The 18,738-nt window shown below is 54.0% G+C and overlaps 1 protein-coding gene across 9 annotated transcripts in view; it reads right to left on the bottom strand.

Annotated features, from left to right (window-relative positions):
* CSNK1D (casein kinase 1 delta) overlaps positions 1 to 18,738 on the bottom strand; it is a 32,893-nt gene that overhangs the window by 2,920 nt on the left and 11,235 nt on the right. For 3 of the 9 annotated variants that reach the window (XR_004033390.1, XR_004033391.1, XM_030828105.1), the window contains exons 3-8: positions 12,143 to 12,291; positions 11,021 to 11,249; positions 10,438 to 10,608; positions 9,370 to 9,518; positions 7,426 to 7,597; positions 6,868 to 7,007 (exon numbers count right to left, since the gene is read on the bottom strand). Coding sequence is in view for 6 of the 9 variants with exons in the window: in XM_030828105.1 (XP_030683965.1) it covers positions 6,868 to 7,007; positions 7,426 to 7,597; positions 9,370 to 9,518; positions 10,438 to 10,608; positions 11,021 to 11,249; positions 12,143 to 12,291 (1,010 nt within the window). In the remaining 3 variants the exon portion in view is untranslated. The other 6 variants (XR_004033392.1, XM_030828108.1, XM_030828110.1 and 3 more) reach the window with 6 other exon arrangements.

Here is an 18,738-nt window from a genome sequence, read left to right as displayed (position 1 = left end):
CAAAAATATCCTCATCTTAGGCAGCATGACCTGGCCAAGGGGCCAAGGGAGTGGCCTGGAGTGGGGAGTGGAGAGTATGGGGTGGAGGTGGGGGTGGGAGGGGAGGCGGCCTAGTGAGGCTGAGCTCACCCACACACAAGCACAGGTCAGGAGTTGGTGCAGACCTCCCTGCTCCGGCAGCCTGACAGCCCCTGCAGGCCTTGGATAGGGGCTGCTGCTATGTGCTCTGGAGGGGAAGAGGAACCCTATCTCCTTGTGCCTGTGCAGGGCCATCAGGGGCAGCTCCTGGGCTTCAACAGCTCAAGCAACAGGGGGATCCCTGAGCACCACGGCCCTATGGCGGAGGAGAAGGGACATGTGCTCACCCCAGGCGGCTGGAGTGCGGCTGCCGGTTCCACCCCAGAGGGCAGGGACTCTCCAGAACCGTCACACAGAACATGCGTGGACTTCTGTGTACACAACAGAGCCCAAGGGCGAGGAGTAGTTGCCACCCCTCCCTGCCCAGCAGGAGGCCCAGGGGGCAGCTCTCCTTCTGCTCTGCCAGCTCCCAGACACCCACAGGCTGAGAAAGAACAGACAGCCATCTCGAAAAAGTATTTTCACACAGTTCACCTCAACACATCAAAAACTCTCAAGCTGATAAAATAAAGACCACATGGAAAGAGGAGGGAAGAAAGGTAGAAGTCATTGTGAATTTATTATTTACACAATTGTTAAAGTACACAAATACAGTGGCGATACAAACGCACAGCTCAGAGACTGGCCGCCAGTGCACAGCTGACATGACGTCCTACCTACGTTTCCTGCACGGGGCAACGGGGACTAGATACTGGGCAAGGACTGTCACAAGCACACTCCAAAGATGCAACCCGGCAAGGCTCGGGCTGGAACCCAGGCGCAGAGCTGCCTCGCACAAACGTTCTGGGCACTACATCGGGACCACGGGTATTTACAAAGCAAGCTTGCGTCACTTCAGGCCACAGCCTCAACGTCTCTCCGGGCGGGGGACGTCTGCCTTCAAGAAAGGGTCCAGCAACAAAGAAAATCTCTTAACTCGGCTCTGACCCACCCCGACCTCCCTCTGTACTTCAACACACAGTTCCCACCCGCTCAAGGCCCCGTATTCCAAAATGCTTACACAGTAACCAGCCTAGATTCAGAAAGCATCAACAGGCTCGGGCAGATGGTCAGCCAGCTGCGGGGTGAACAACTGTGTTCTGGGACGCCAGCCAGCTATGGCGTCCGGGGAACTCTGGGGAGAAGGAAGAACCAGGGTGCACACCTTCGGGGCCCTAGAGTCCAAAGGGAACATCGCCCATCGTGATGGGGTCCAGCCGAAGTGCCCATGAACACAGACTGCACTGCGCATCGGGGTTGGGAGCACGCGGCCACTGGCTGCCGCCCAAGTGCTGCGGAGTGAGAGGCGAGAAGGCATCTTGGGAACCTCAGGGCACAGCAGCATAGAGTCTCGGGCAGCACCAGCTCACGGAGGCCACCTGCCTTCTGGTGGGACTCGGCCCGACGCACGCTGCTTCACTTCTGACCAACAGACACGCACCCAACAAAGTCACAGAGCGCAGACTCTACTTCCTGGCCGTGAAGGTTCTGGGTTGGGTTGGGAGAGTCACCTGCTCCTTGGCACCTCAGCGTGGGTCCTTCTGGCCTGCCGGCTTTTCTGAGCTAGTCTTGGCACCTGGCAAGGACAGCCCCGCTCCTGGTTTTAAGCACAGCATTCACACAGACCGAGTGCCAATCCGCACAGGAGCACTGAGTGTTGAGAAAATGGACCGAGTGCAAAGGCAGCAAGGCAACAAACACTATAGTAACCACCTCTCGGTTCACAATCCTCTCCCAAGGGTCCAGAAACGCATCTTCCACCTTGAATCCTGGGACTCCCAATTGTCCTGCTAGGGTCTCAAAGCCTCTGCTTCCAAGCTCTCAGCTGCCTGCCCACCTCCTGGGGAAGAAGCACGCAGTGCTTTGCCTGGTAACACCCACTGCACCCCTGCCCCGCGGCAGCCTGCGGTCCCTAACTGCTCTCCGAGGGCCTCAAGAGTTCCTGACAGCAGGCATGTCAGTTACGGGAGGAGGGAGGGTGAGACGCCAAAATCAGGTTGAAGAGGTCCCACCACACACGGGCACGCACACACACCACAGACTTCTGATGAGAAATCTCCTCTCCAAAGTGGACAATAAAACACTGCAAAACAAACACAGCACACAACCTTGAGATCCGCCTGCACCCTCTCCCTGCCTGACTCCACCTTGTACACAAACTCCAAGCCAGCATCTGTCTCAGAATTCCTTAGAGTCAACATTTTTTTGTAAGACTGCAAAAACAGACAAGAAACAATAAAAAGACAGATTTTCTTTACACAGATTTAAGCCAATAATTTTTAGCAAAATGATACAAAACTGTCTTAACCAAGTAGAAGATTGGTAGTTACAGTGGAATCGTCAGGGAGTACAGGGCGGCCACCACTGGAGGGAGCTGAGGCCCTGGAAAGGGAGTCTGATTCCTGCAACTCTCTCCCTGCTTTTCTTCCCAGCCCCATTACAACCGAGTTCACGTGGGGGGGCCGCAGTGCAGCCCCAGCGGTGGCAGCTCTTGGAGTCTGTCCGTTTAGTATGTTTCCCCCATGAGCGTCGCTGGGTGAGTGGCCTGGAGAGCTCCCGGTGTTAACATTCAGATCCTAGACCGGGGGACGCGTCACTAGTAAAGCCATTGGTAACAGAGTAGATCAGCCATGCATTGTCTGCCCTTCACAGCAATAAGGAGAGTTCTCATCGGTGCACGACAGACTGAAGACCACTGGAAGCCACCCGACCAGGAATCTGTCAGAGCCAAACCACAGGAGAAGGTCAGCATGGGGCTGGGGGAGCCAGCCAGGCAGATACCACAGTGACGGTGCTGGGCAGGGAGGGGACGCACCGCCACCGCCTAGCCCCAGTCTAGACGCCTGCGTCCCTCGCCACGCACAGGGGCCTCTGTGGCCGGGACACGTGCTCAGCAGAACGAGTGACAGGAAGACGGCAAGGAGGAAGAGGCATGCAAGCAAGGTGCCCGCGGAGCCGGGCTCAGCAGGGTCGGAGGATCCAAGTGGAGCGGAGACAGGTGCTCCTGCCTCCCTTCCTGGAAAGGAACCTGGTGTTTGAAAATGGGTACCCCTCTCGGGGAAGACGTGAAAAGCAGTTCCTGTCAACACACTTCCAGAGTGTGCACAGTGTGAAAACTGCAGCGGGTCTCCCAGCGGCACAGACCCGACAGAAGCGCAAGCCCCTGCTGGATGGAGCTGCCGAGCGCACGTGGCCGCCGAGGAGGGAGCACAGCGTGGACGCCGGCCATGCACCGACGGCAGGGAGTGAGTGGGCTGCGGCTGGAGGAGTTAATACAGACGAAGCTGCGTGGACAAGACGGCTGGGCAGAGACCAAGTGTGAAAAGAAACACAAAACAAGGACAGAGATAAATGAGACAGGAAGAGAGAGGCGACTAGAAAAGCCGGCATGGCAGAGACCGCCAGGAGTGTGGCGCAGCAAGAGCTTAGGAGCCCCCAACACCAAGCGTGGAGCCACTCAGCTGAGCAGGACACGGACGCCCCTCCAGGCACGGCCGACCCCAGATAAGGCAACTCAAGTGCTCGGGGCACCCGCCTTGCCGCTCCTGCCTCACGGGTGGGCACCCAGGACAGGAGGGGAGCAACGGCACACGGAACGCAGTCACGGGGAGGCCACAGGCCAACAGGATGGTCTCCTGGGGTCACTCTGTTCCAAAGCTCTCTGTGGACAGCCTCCCCCCAAGACTGGGCAGCGGACTGCCGCCACTCTGCACCCCACAAGAACAGAGCAGAAGAAGCCTCACTCTACCTCCAGCACCTGGCATGCAAGCCCAGCCCACCTGCAAGCTCCCATGGGCGGGGCATGGTGGCTCCCACCCACCTGGCGCTGCTGCCTGGCGCCCGCCACGCACACACTCACCCAGTGCTGCCTTCCGATGGGAGACGAGCAGCTACTTGCCGTGGTGTTCGAAAGGAATGCTATTCTGAGGTGGGGAAAAGACAGCTGTTGGTAAGCGTCCCGCCGGCCCCCTGACTACCTGTGTCGGCTCCATGTCCAGATGGGTGTCCTTGCCTCAGCCAGGTCCACAGACCGACAGGTGCCGCCTGGGGGAGCCCAGGCACGGAGCACAGCCTCACTTGCCTCTCAGGACGAGCCTCTGGGTGAGAGTGGCGCCCACTCCTCTTCTGGTATCACTTGCTCTTAAGGCCAACAAGGGCACGGGACAGGCCCTCCTGAGTCTTCTCAAGCACTAAGAAAACCTGACTCCCAGCAGGATGGCAGGTGCTGGGCAGCCCCACAACTGGGTCCCAGGGCACAGCCTGCAGGCAGGGGAGACGCACATCCTCGCCGGTACGACGACAGGGCTCAGGCCTAGTCCTGGGCAGGGGTTGATCAAAGCGAGTCATGGACTGTTGGAATGACGAAGCCTTCTTCTCACAAAGTAAAAACCCCACACAGACTCAGCAACTAGATGGCCTTTAGGGCCCAGGCTACTGTGGCCAAAGAGCCCTGGCCGAACACCAACAGCCGAGAAGAGGGGGCGAAGAAGGAACAGACCCAGGCAGAGTCCAGGCCGGGGCGGGGTCCTACAACTGTGGGGGCCTGTGTGACCCACAGACAGGCTGCCACGGGGTCCTCCACCCATCCACACCCAGCCATGGCCAGCAAGCCCTGAGAGACCTTCCTGCTGCCTCCTCCCATCTCCACGGGGCGAAAGGTCTCCTGAGAGGAGCAGAAAGAATAGCGAAGAGCGATGGCCCGAGGAGGAAGACTGGCCAGGGATGAGTCACTGCCCACGGTGACTGTCTCTCCAGCTCACCTGAGCGAACAGGTAAGGCGCTCAGAGCAATTGAGCCTCCTGTATTCCCCCTTGGGATTCAAAACGGGGGCTGCCGGTCACAGCCACCACGTGTGCTGGTGCTGGCAGAGTCTGGCAGGAAGGGGACACAGCCAAAGCCTTCCAGTGAGATGGTGATGAAGGAGGGGGCCCGCCCTGGAGGTGGGGAGCCCTCAACATGCCTCTCAGGAAGGCCCCCCCAGGGTGTCCAGGAGCAGAGGCCAAGAGGCTTCTTTTGGAGAGAACACACCCCCAAACCAGCTCTCTCTGGAGACTCCTCCCAGCTGTTAGAGCCCATATGGTATTTCCTCATATGGAAAACGAGGGCCTAAGAGCCAGCTGTGGGTTCCTGCCACAGCTCACCATGGAAGGAAACACTACTCACGGCCACCTTGGGGGCTGGTGGCTAGAACGGCCACACCCAGGTGCCGCCCGGGCCGTGTACCGAGAAGAGGCAGCTGGACTCAGGGCTGTGGCTGCTCAGCCCGATCAGGACACCTTCACTGCCCACAAAGATCCCAAACCACTAGACACTTTACTTTCTTTAAAACAAACAAGAAGCACTCAGGCCCCTTCCCTAGTCTTTGTTGGCCAAGCGCCGGGGCCGAGGCCGTCCAAGTCCAGTCAGCGCCCAGCACAGGGAGCACTCTTGGCTCCCGCACCATGGTTCAGGGGCTACAGGGCCAGCCGCGTGTCAGACACGAGGGCACGGGCAGACCCTCCTGGGACCTGCTCACGGTAACTGATGCACAAGTGCCAGGCTCGTGGAAAGAAGCCAGTTAAACCCTTTCTGCGTCTGGAAGTGACAGCAGGGCTGTGCGCACGTAAGGGACCCACTCTCGTGACACAGCCCAGACCCCTCAAGCCCTATTCATATAACCACAAAGTCAAAATAACCACGAAGTCAAAATAACCACGAAGCCAAAATCCTTGCATCTTTGGTCTCTTTGAAAGGTCCGTTTCTAGTAAAATTATTAGTGAATTAGAAACGTGCAGTAACCCCAATCATTGAGAGACGGCAAGTGGTCAAGAGTGCTCCCCACTCTGGCATGTTCCTGGCTAGCCAGCTACACCCAGTCGTGGCAGCAGGCCTGGCTCCATCCTGTGACCCCAACAAACACCTCCCCACAAGCCCAGAGCCAGGCTCCAGGGCGTTTCTGAACTGAGTTCCTGCTCATCCGGAAGACCCGTGAGGGATCTGGGCACGCCCCAGGATGCCTGCTGGTGAAACACTGCCCTGCCCCACTAACCCTGCCCCTGTTGGCAAACAACCCAGAAAACTATTTGAAGAAATACAATGGATCCATATGGAGAAAGCTGTTCTGGTTCAAAGAGCACGTTAGCAAATGCAAAAGACAACAGAAGCCAGAGCGAGGAGAGGAGAGGCCGCTGCAGGATGCTGAAGAGGCGGTGGCCGTGGCCAGGCCTGGGCTGGGCTGCGCAACAGGGTACTTCTCGTCCAAGGGAAGACAGGCGAGTCCGTCAAAAGAAGGAAAGCCTCGTCGCAGGGCATGCCACTGGGGGGGGTCTCACAGGAAGCCCGTGGAGGTCCCTACGGGCCTCCATCCCTGGCCAGTGGCAAGAATAAGGAAGAATGAGGAAGGTTCCCTTAGGCCGGGGGCACCCACGATGGGGCGCAAGCAGGCGAGTGGTGTCAGCTGCCTGGGGATGGCTGCGGGCAGCGGGGCACTCAAACAGCAGGAGAAAGCCCCCACGGCTTGCTGGCCTCGGGCACCTGAGACTGGTCACCTGCGACCAGGAGACAAGCCCCGTGATGGCCTAGCTTATCTCCCAGGCCCTCCCGAGAAGCCTCATCTGCAACCAAGACACCACACCCTGGCAAGATTAAAAACTCTCAAAAATGGGGGGAAGAAAGGAAAGAAGGAAAGAAGCCCTGGAGAAACCACAACCCACTCTTGGCTCGGACGGGGTAGCCTGAGGCCCAGCGCCCGCCTAGGAGCTCTGCACTTACCTGTGAGGTGGACATGCGAGAGGTATCTTGTCGGCCTGTGAGGTCGGACGAGGAGATGTTGACGGGGGCCCCGCGGTGCAACCGCATACTCACTTTCCGCTCTCTCTCCATGCCAGAGACGGGCCGGGGGGAGGTGTTAGCTGAGGACAGGGAGAGAAACGGAGTGGGCCGCCCCCATCTGCTGCCTCCCGCTTGGGGCTTCCTGTGAGAGGCTGTGGCCGGAGAGGACTCTGGGCTGCCTGGACGGTCAGGACCTGGCTGCGGCCAATGGCCACCAACACTCAGATCCGGCCGGACAGACACAAAGGGACATGGGAGCGAGGTCGAGGGGCTCACAGGGGAGGAATGTGAGATGCGGGAGGAATCACGCACACCAGCAGGTGCCTGCATTTCTAAAGGCGCCTAGGCAGCCTGGCTCATCCACCCTCGGGAGCGAGCATCACCTGACACAGGGCACTTACAGCATCCACCACCAAGCGCCCTGTTGTCCCCACCAACCCCGAGACACAGGAAGTCACCCCAGAGCCAGCCCCAGAGCGCTGGGAGGGGGGTACTCACCTGTGTGTGAGGTAGGGGTGAGGGGTGTGGGGGGAGCCACTTCCTGCGTCCCCCGCAAGCGGCCAGAGGCTGTGGAAGGGAGGCCTCGGGTAGCCGGGTTCCGCGAGTGTCTCAGCCGCTCCTCTCGGTCCCTGCGCTCCCGCTCGGCGTCGTCGGCGGCCCGGCTGGCACCCTGAGGAGGCAGGAGGTGAGAGAGGAATGGAACCAGCTTTGGCAGAAAGCAACCCTAGGTCTTAGGCTGCCCTGGCCACATGAGAAAATACCTACCAAAGGGCCCTGGGACGAGACCGCCTGCGAAGCCCCCCACATGCTGCACGTTTCTGCCCATGGGATGCCAGTGTCATCCCCACACGGGGTCGGAGCCAGGCCTCTCAGCTCCCCCAACAATCGAAAAAACCCCACTCGCCACGGCATTTCCCTGTGGGCTCAGAACTTCCTTAAACTTCAAAACGGGCAGCAGCTGGCCCCCTGCTCCTCTGTGAACATGCTCACTGACACGTGCAGGGAGAGGAGAGGGACAGGAGCCATCGGAGGCCAAAGACAGGCCCCAAATGGTGACAGCTGGGGAGGAAAGCGGGGTGGGGATGAGAGTGTTTGGTCGGACGAGGAGTCCACTCAGGGTCCAGACCCTGCGGCCTCCAACAGCCTGTGCAGGTGTGGTGGCGCGGTCGGCAGCCGGGTCTGTGCTGCACTATCCAGACGCACGGGGGTGGGGAGGTCAGATTTTAAGCCGAGACAGCAGCCTATGAAAGAACAGATTCTAACTGCCAATGCTGTGCAGCAGGAGCCTGCAAACTACAGCCCCGGGGCCAAACCCAGGTGCCACTTCTTCCTGCAAGTACAGCTCACTGGACACAGCCACGTTCACCAGGCAACACACAGCCCGACACGCCTGTGGCTGCAGCACCGTGTGGCCAGCACCGCCCAGACTCCTCATGCTGTCATTTATGGAAAAAACGCTGGCCTAGCCTGCTCTGAGGGCCAGGTGACTCCAACGCCGCAGGAGAGTCGCTCTGATGCCTCCCAAGGCAGCACAGCCCCGGCAGAGGGACTGATGTGCCCTGCTGAGCGCACCTCTCCCGGCAACTGGGGCCCCATGGCTCGGGCCTGCCTTGCGTGCCATCTCTCCAGGGCCTCCAAGTACTCCCCATGCTGATGGGCACTTGGCAAGTAAGTCAAGATGAACAGTGCACCCCTCCCAGCACCTGGAGACCCCACCCCTCCCTGGCCCCTGCACGACTATTGGACAAGGCCATTTTTCTTCCCTCCCAAGAGACAGTTCTGCTCTCCATCAGACTGCCGCCTGGAAAGGCTCCAAATTCTATTTAAAACTGACAACTAAACAGTAAGTTTTTAATGAAAGAACACAAGAGTTCCGCAGGAGCTTCAATTCTGACAGCGGTGTCTGAATAGTAATTCAGCTCAGACATAGACCCAGGGCTGGGCTGCCTGTTTTAGAGGCTCCACGGCATGCTCGAACTGCATCAAGAAAGCCACAGGGAAAACCAGCTCACGACAGGGTCAGTCAGGCTGGACGGGTAGCACCTCACCAGGCCCCAACCCCACTCATCTCGTGGGCACCACGACCATCTGGCACAGTGAATGGGAATGCGCACCCCCAGCCCCCAGCCCCCACCCTCTGCCCCCAGGCATGCTCTGGGCCCTAGCTCCGCTTGGTTACAGGGAGGGAGGGGGCCTCCTGCTGTCCACACCTGGGAATTCCACAGACCCCTCTGCATTCCCTAATGGGGTCTTACTTCTTGGCACCTCTTTCTGGCAGGTAGACACCCACTCAGTCCAGGTCCTGCCCACTACACACTCGCCCTTTACAACCAGAGACACTCCCTATATGGTACAGCCCCTCAACAAGACGGCCGCCGGCCTCTCACTGACAAGTCATCCCTGCACACCACATTAAGCGAACGTGCTGGCAGTGCGACTTACAAATTTGAGCATGTTCCAGTCGAACACGTAGTCATAGGAGAAGCCCTGGCGATGGAACAGATTCCGGAAAAGCTGCCTCAGGTACGAGTAGTCAGGCTTGTCGTCAAAACGCAAGGAACGGCAGAAATTCAGATATGTGGCAAATTCAGCTACAAAACAAGAAACTCAAAGCTAAATCACGAAACCCAACTGCGACTCAAGGTGTCTCTGCCAACATTGCTGTCTACCTCCCGCTGCTGCACACTCAAGGGGAGAAGGACAGATGCAAAACACCTGTCAGATTTTTAAGACTCGAAGGCTTAAGAAAACACTGAAAAGCATTCAAGTCATGCCCGGGCGCTGTGGCTCACGCCTGTAATCCCAGCACTTTGGGAGGCTGAGGAGGGCGGATCACGAGGTCAGGAGATCAAGACCATCCTGGCTAACACAGTGAAACCCCATCTCCACTAAAAATAAAAAAAAATTAGCTGGGCATGGTGGCTGGCGCCTATAGTTCCAGCTACTGGGGAGGCTGAGACAGGAGAATGGTATGAACCTGAGTGGCGGAGTTTGCAGTGAGCCGAGATCGCGCCACTGCACTCCAGCCTGGGTGACAGAGCGAGACTCTGTCTTAGAAAAGAAAAAGAATTGAAGTCATAAAGCACAATTTAGTTTCATTTGAGGTGTGTATCCTGGGGCAATCCTACAAATGCGAAGGAAATCTCCCGAGCTCCTGGAAGGGGCCAGAGAGGGCAGCCAGTGCAGAGAGAGGCCCCACCACTGCCTGTCCATCCCTTTCCAGCCACTTGGGGCCCCGAGGCTCGGGCCTGCCTCGCCTGCCATCTCTCCAGGGCCTCCAAGTACTCCCCACGCTGATGGGCACTTGGCAAGTAAGTCAAGATGAACAGGAGGGCAGGCTGTTACCTCCATATACAAAAGCACCCCTCTTTCCTGCCACCACCCCTTTGGAAGGTGAGCAACTCTTCTGACAAAACCCAGGCTGAGCCGTCTCAGCACACCCAAGGTGGGCCCGACGCACGTGCAACCCCCGTGAGCAGCTCCACTAAGAAGAGGCCTCTGGACACTTACAAGGGTAGCCTTTACACAACACTTCGATGGGGGTGGACATTTTCTTCTCGCTAATCCTTTCATATTTCTGTCTCTTGGTGGCGGCCTTCAGCCCCTGCCAGGGGAGAGAGCCCAGGTTGAAGTACATTAGCACGTAGCCCAGAGACTCCAAGTCATCTCTTCGGGACTGTTCTGAAAAGAAAAGGGAAAGGCGTGAAGAACGGCACTTGCGTGCTCACATCAAAGCAAAAGACCCCGCTGGCCCCCTCCAGTGGAGGCAAGCCTCAGACACACATGCCCGGATCACTCCAGCTGGCACTTCCAGTGGAGACAAACCTCAGACACACATGCCCAGATCACTCTCACCCAGAGCTGCCCCTCATGCATACTAAGGAAATTCCCAAACACATCACAGGTGACTCAGAAATGTCCCAGCATCCACCTGCCCCCATACACCTGGCAGTCACGAGCCAGCCTGTCTGCTGCAAAGGTCTGATGACACGCTTGCACCCCCAGCTCCCCGAGAGGCTGGCCTCTCCCTGGGCTGAGGCATGGACACGCCCAAAGGCACCCCCGGTCAGTGACCTCACGCCCAGGGGCTCACCAATTCCAAGGTGCGTGTTGATGGAGGCGTACCGCGCCGTCCCTGTGAGGTTCTTGTTCTCACGATAGGGGATGTGCTGGTGGGTGCGTGCGTCCCGGTACTTCTTGGCCAGCCCGAAGTCGATGATGTACACCAGGTTGCCCTTCTTCCCTAGGCCCATGAGGAAGTTGTCTGGCTTCACATCCCGGTGGATGAAGTTCTTTGAATGAATGTATTCGATGCGACTGATCTGCGAGCAGAGTAAGGGCGCGAGATGGCACCCCAGGGCAGTCTTGGGGAGGGACCGCTCAGCTGTGGGACACCACGCCGGTGGCTGCGTTGTTCCTGCCCCTCAGCCACAGCAGAGTAGTTTAACAATTAGCGAGGGGGATGCCGAACTGACCAAATTGTTCCCCCAGGTGCCTGCAGCAACCCTCCACCCTCCACAGGCCTAGGCGCTTTGCCTTCAGCTCCCACAAAACAGATGAGGCGACAGAGAGGGGACAATCCGCCACTAGACATTGGTCTCTCCCAGCACTGTTCTCTGCACAGACCACACACCAGGATTAGCAGAGGAACTGCACGGAGGTGCTTAGGAATCACTTGTGTTCCTGAGAGACTGAGGGGCCCACCGAATGGAAATGTGCTATGCTGGTACCGAGACGGTGGCCTCCAAGCCAGTGAGCTGAGCCACCAGAGCCTCGAGAAGCCAGTGAACTGAGCCACCAGAGCCTCGAGAAGCCAGTGAGCTGAGCCGCCGGAGCCTCGAGAAGCCAGGGAGCTGAGCCGCCGGAGCCTCGAGAAGCCAGTGAGCTGAGCCGCCGGAGCCTCGAGAAGCCAGTGAGCTGAGCCGCCGGAGCCTCGAGAAGCCAGTGAGCTGAGCCGCCGGAGCCTCGAGAAGCCAGTGAGCTGAGCCGCCGGAGCCTCGAGAAGCCAGTGAGCTGAGCCGGGGGGCCAGTGAGCTGAGCCGCCAGAGCCTCCAGAAGCCAGTGCGCTGAGCCACCGGAGCCTGAAGGCTGAGGCTCAGCACATTTCCATTTCCTCTGTGAATTAACGGCCATAATAATGGCGAGAACAGCACAAGCGAGTGGCTGATTCTATCAGACGGCAAGTGTGTGCCAACTGTCAGGAAACAGTCCTTACCATTTGGTCAGCAAGCAGTAGGACGGTTTTGAGGCTGAATTTCCTGGAGCAGAAGTTGAAGAGGTCCTCCAGGCTTGGCCCCAGCAGCTCCATCACCATGACGTTGTAGTCCCCCTCTGCCCCGCACCATCTGATGGTGGGGATGCCCACTAGGTGAGGAAATCAGACACAGTGTTTCAGTCCAGGCCCTGCCTCAGCTCCACACTAAGTCTGCACTGTGCACACCAAGGGGTCATGGTGACAACCCTGAACGGGAGAGGGGTGGCGGAGGCAGAAGACCCCGGCAACGCCGCTCCTCAGGGACCCATCCTCGAGATTAGGCCCCATCTGTTAGCAAATGGCCTGAGGCAGACATTGGATGAGGGCCAAGCAGGCAGGAGCTGTAAGGGGGACAAGGAGGGGATCGAAGCCCCACCTTCCTGACTCCCACCTTCTACGGCAAGGGGGCAGGAGACGCAGGAAGCAGCCACGACGTGGGAAAGAAAGAGCTCAGGCAGAAAGGACCAGCAGAGCCCACCAGAGATGTCACACTGGAGAGGGGAGGAGGAGAGAAAGCAGCTATCGTGGGTTAGGTCAGAGAAGAAAATATGTTCAATTACTCTGATGTTGGTAGAAGTATTTGACTGGATAAGAGAAAAGCAAAAGCGATGAAAACTTTTTGGGGATTTACACAGTAACCCAGGCTTGAAATATACAAATCAGGGAAGTGAAAATAGAGACACAATAGATTCAACAGGAAGAATTTAAAGATGGCTGCCTAGTATCAGTGCTGAAGGCATAATCAACACTACAAAGGCACACGGGCCTGGTGCAGTAGGTCATGCCTGTAATCCTAGCACTTTGGGAGGCTGAAACGGGAGGATTGCTTGAGCTCAGAAGTTCGAGACCAGCCTGGATAACATAGGGAGACCCTTGTCTCTGCAAAAAAATTCTGGAAATGAGGTGGGTGTGGTGGCACACTTTTGTGGTCCCAGCTACTTGGGAGGCTGAGGCAGGAGGATCACTTGAGCCCAGGAAATGGAGGCTGCAGTGAGCCGTGATGGCACCACTGCACTCCAGCCTGGGCCACAGAGCAAGATCCTGTCTTAAATAAAACAAACAAAAAAAATCCACTTTAGAAAAAATGGGTGAAAGACCTGGACACTTCACCTAAGACGTTACGTATGAAAAGTTAACGACCACAAGAAGATGCTCGGAGAGATGGAAAACACATGCTGGTAAAAACGCGCGCAGGAACGCGCACCGCAGCCTCACGCCAGAGTCAAATTCAAACACTGCAGCAACAGGCGGGTTTCTCAAAATGCCACCCCCAAAACACGTCCTTTGGTCCTTTTTTTTTTTTTCTCATAACCACAAGAACGTGTTTTTTTGGTATGTTTTCACGGCACTGGATCCTTAACTATACACATGGCTCTACACACATAGGCTTGTGAACGGCCTGGATAAACCTTTTATGTCCTTCCATGGCAAGACAGATTTTTAGTTTAGTCTTAAAGCAAGTTTTGGTACCATTAGGGAAATTCACTTCATTTAAAAGATAGTTTCATTATTTTATTGTTTTGAGGCGAGGTCTCGCTGTCACCCAGGCTGGAGTGCAGTGGCGCCATCTCGGCTCACGGCAACCTCTGCCTCCTGGGTTCAAGTAATTCTCCTGCCTCAGCCTCCTGAGTAGGTGGGACTACAGGTGGGTGCCACTGTGCCCAGCTCATTTTACTGGCCATATGTATCTCCTCTCCTCTGAAGGCATGTATTTTTTTTTTTGGCTAAGTTTTTCTGTCATGGTATCTTTTTCCTATTTATAGTTCTTTATAACTTCTAGATACTAAACCATTGCAGGTTTTTTGTGAGGCAAGTATCTCTCAGTTAATGGCACGTTTTTTATTTTCTTCTGGAGTTTCTTGATGAAAAGACTTCTCATGAATACGAATGCCTCAATCTTTTGCTTTATGAGTGCTTTCAGTATCTTATATTAAAAAATAGTTTCTGCCCTCAGCATCAAAAAGAGATGCTATTGTTTTTTTTTTAAAGTGTAAAAGTTACTCCTACTTCTAACAAAAACAGTAACAGGGGCCTGATTCGCCCTCACACCTTAAGTAACTAAGGGAAAAAACAAAACACACAGCCTCACACATCACAGGGTGGTTTCCACAATGCTGGGCCCGGCCAATGACTGACAGCCATGCCAGCCAATGACAGCCATGCCTGAGGGCAGGAAGGAGCGTGAGAGGGCGCCCTGGGCTGTCCTCTGCACTGCTGGGAGCATAAGCACAAACGCCAGACTGAACAGATCCACGGAACCCAACCTCATCCCAGAAGAGAGCTGAGGAGGAGCCTGCAGAACGTGGAAGAGCATGCATGCGTGACATTCTCAATATCCGGCATCCAAACTGGAAAACAAACCTGGAGTAAGAGGTCAACTGAGCGGACCCGGATGTTCAAATCAGCAGAGAAAGCCATGAAAGGTTACTACAGATTTTGACTGTATTCCACACGTCGAAAAGTTTTTTAACTGGCCAGGCTCAGGCCTATAATCCCAGCACGTTGGAGGTGGAAGTGGGAGGATCACTTAAGTCCAAATTTGAGACCAGAAAGAAACATAGTGAGACCCCCCTCTACAAAAAAATTTTAAAAATTAGCTAGGCATGGTGCTGTGTGCCTACAGTCCCAGCTACTCAGGAGGCTAAGGTGGGAGGACAGCTTAGGCCCAGGAAGTCGAGACTGCAGTGAACCATGATTGCACCACTGCACTCTAGCCTGGGTGACAGAATGAGACTGTCTCAAAAAAAAAAAAAAAAAAAAAAAAAAAAAGGTTAAAGGCATGAGGCATATATAAATATATGTGTATTTGTTTCTCGGTCTTTTATATATATGTATATATTTATATAAAAAACATAAATGAATATATAAACCTGAAAATATGTATGATATATATATATATGCAAATACATATCTACTTTGAGATTTTGGAGTAGTTGCATTCTACGTCACTGTTGAGCACCCTTAATCTGAAAATCCAAACTGCCTCCATTAGCATCTCCTTTGAGCATCATGTTAGCACTCATAAAACTTCCGATTTTGGGTGTTTCAGATACTCAAACTTATTACGGATTTGTGAATTCTTTTCTCTCCCTAGATGCAGCATTATGGAATCCCAAATTCCCTTTCTCCACTCCAATGAGTCACAGTTCCTTCTTCTTAATACTCATTTTGAAGTTTTCACTGTCCCAAATTTAGGCAACAGATAACCTTTCAAGTTTTTTCCCATACTCTCACAACAAATGCCTGTCGTTCTTTTCTTTCTGCCATGTGTTCCAGATTCACCTTCCTTCTTCCTGCCCCAGCCCTGGAATCAGCTGCTTCTCCAAGCACTCAGGACTCCTCTTAACAGAGAGCAATAAATACTTAGAAACCCCTGAGGCCCGGTGTGCTCACTGTTCTAGGCTGTCCTCCTTCTAAGCCCTTCTCATGGCCAGAACTACACAAAGTTTCATCGCGACAGCTTTATAGTAAGTGCTGGTGTTTGCAGGGCAAATGGCCCTCTTCTTCACAAGTGTTTTAATTAATCCTGGCCTTGCACCCTTCTCAGTAAATTCTAGTCACCTTGTCAGGAAAGAGAAGTGGCTGGATGTCAATGGGAATGTCACTGAATGTTAAGAGCAACTTTGGGAGACCTGACTGACACCTGGCATCTTCCTTTCTCTGAACATAGAGGAGAATTAGGCAAATCTTACTTAAATGTCCTTCAATAAAGTTTATATATTTTCTGCATACAGATCTTATCTGTCTTAAAATTTAACCCTAGATACCTTTTTGCTACTGTAAGCAGTATTTTTTAAATTTCATTTTGTAACCAATTAAATTGTTGGTTTAACAAAATGAATTGATTTTATATTTTGATCTTAAATTTGCTAAACTCTCTAATCTGTTCTGAGATCCCTATGTAGGAAATTACATCACATCATATGCCAGTAACAGCAGTTTTATTTCTGCCTTTTTCACCCTCTGCCCTGCTGAAAACAGTGTTGTGAGGCTGAGGATGATGTGGGTTACACAAAACTTGGCTGCACTGCAGGGGGGAATGGAAATCTGCATAACCACCTTGGAAAAATCGATACGTATCAATAAGCGGACGTCTGCGTTACCTCGCAGAACTGGACATTTGCACGTGCCAAGCGACAGCCACTGCACTTTCAGACATAGGTGCTGGCACGTGTGCCCCAGACACATGGACAAGATGTGCACAAAAGCACTGTCCCTAAGAGCAAATGCTAGAAGCTCCCCAGGGCTCAACGCAGAATGAGTAAGAGGAAGCTACTTTATACAGCTACGTGGATGATCCAACAATGAGAATCAATTACCTAGAGCTGCAATCGATGGGGAAGAATCTCAGGAATACTCTGGGTCAAAGAAAGGTACAGAATACAGACTGCATCACATAACACTAAAACTTTCATGTATTCAAAAGACTATGTGGCATGGACTCATGATCCATCTGAACTGATGGTGTACTGACTGATGTGACTGATGGTGTACTGACTGATGGTGTGCTGATGGTGTACTGACTGATGGTGTAACGACTGACGTGACTGATGGTGTACCGACTGACGTGACTGATGGTGTACTGACTGATGTGACTGGTGTACTGACTGATGTGACTGATGGTGTACTGACTGATGTGACTGATGGTGTACTGACTGATGGTGTACTGATGGTGTACTGACTGATATGACTGATGGTGTACTGACTGATGTGACTGATGGTGTACTGATGGTGTACTGACTGATGTGACTGATGGTGTACTGACTGATGTGACTGATGGTGTACTGACTGATGTGACTGATGGATGGTGTACTGACTGATGGTATACTGATGGTGTACTGACTGATGTGACTGATGGTGTACTGACAGTGTACTGACTGATGTGATTGATGGTGTACCGACTGATGTGACTGATGATGTATTTACTATTTACTGACACCATCTTTCTTTAACAGGGGTCCTGCTATCACCCAGGCTGGAAGGCAGTGGCACCATCACAGCTCACTGCAGCCTTAACCTCCCGAACTCAAGCCATCCTCCTGCCTCAGCCTCCAGAGTAGCTGAGACTACAGGTGTAGGCCACTGCACCTGGCCTGTTTCTTTTTCCTCCCTACCCCCCAAATGTCTCAGCAGAATCACCCCTTTTGTTAGCTGTAACAATGTGCCCCGTCATCCATGGCATTAGAGAATGGATAAAATATAGTAAAAGCACACACTCTTGCCTCTCGATGCACTTGTGCTCAATGGACTTACTGCTACTGGTGTTTTTGCAGGAACAAGTGAAGCCAATGGGTTTGAAAAGAGACCCAAGGCTGCCTGCGCCCAAGTGTGCCAGTCATCCACGGCCACCCTGCTGCCCTGCCCAGGTGCTGTCACGGTGGGAAGTGGCCACTCATGCTGCTATTTGTCATCTTAACACTTTTCCCTCATGGTGCCCAAAGGTAGCTAAACATATGCGTAGGGATAAAAAATGGGGGGGACAAGGCCAGATACATGAAGACATGCTCCACTCTGATCTGTGAAAAGTTTCAATATAAATGTGGGGACTGAGCATTAATGCAAATAGAAATTTTCATGAAGTTTTTAGCAATTCAACCCTAAAATGATTTATATAACTAAAATGTTTCTAGATAATTTCATTATTTGGATTTTGAAAAAAGTTTCTTGTAGGATGACAAAGAAACAAAAACTTACAAACATGTGAGCGAGGGCCTGGCACAGACATGGGGCTGGGCGGGCGAACGGGCTCCACAGGGAGTGTTCCCTCTCAGGTGGGCAGGGCAGGGTCCTGGGTGTTGATTTTAAAGTCCTCGATACCATACGTGTTACATACATTCTTTGGTGTTGTACAGTATTTCACAATAAAATGATGATGGCAGACAGTCGCCCACCCTCAGCCACAGAACCTTCACCCACTGGCCCGGGTTCTACACACGCACTCCCCTCTTCCCTCCCCCAAACCATGCCTACCATCTCAGCCTTGACCAAAAGCAGCTGTGAACTAAGTAAATGTCCTTTGCTGAGGGGTTCCCTAAAGAGGGAGTGAGCTAAAGCTGCTTTTGGGGGATGTTAGGATTGGAAAGAGCAGTTACAACTGTCCCCGGGTTTTGCCCACTGATCCAGTCGGTTTTGATAAAAACTAGGTGTCTATCCAAGTCTTCCACCAACATAGCTACTTTTAGTTTCTACTATTTCAGGTATTGAATCTATTGTCCCAACCAGATTTGGGACAGGTGGGAGCATCTGGGGCACATTCCTGACAGCTGAAGGCCACGTAGGGTGGCCATTTCCTTCTCTGGGGGCAGATAGCTGCTTCAGCAGTAGCCTGGGGGGCTAGAACGCCCAAGTTCAAGTCTGTCCTCTGTGAAGTTACAAAGCCTTCTAAACCCAGTTTCCTCATTTGCAACATAAGGCTGAAGAGCTCAGTACCCACTGCCCAGGGCTGCTATGGGCAGTGACCGGTGTGTTTTTAAGGCTCATTCTTCCCAAGCTGCAGAGAACAGAATGGACTCGCCGTGGAGCTTTCTCCTGGAAGGCAGCCTCCATCAAGCAAACGT

Source organism: Nomascus leucogenys, chromosome 14 (assembly GCF_006542625.1).
Source record: "Nomascus leucogenys isolate Asia chromosome 14, Asia_NLE_v1, whole genome shotgun sequence".
In the NCBI taxonomy this organism is placed as follows: Eukaryota; Metazoa; Chordata; class Mammalia; order Primates; family Hylobatidae; genus Nomascus; species Nomascus leucogenys.
Note: the sequence above shows the minus strand (reverse complement) of the source record. Positions and strands in the feature narration are given on the sequence as shown.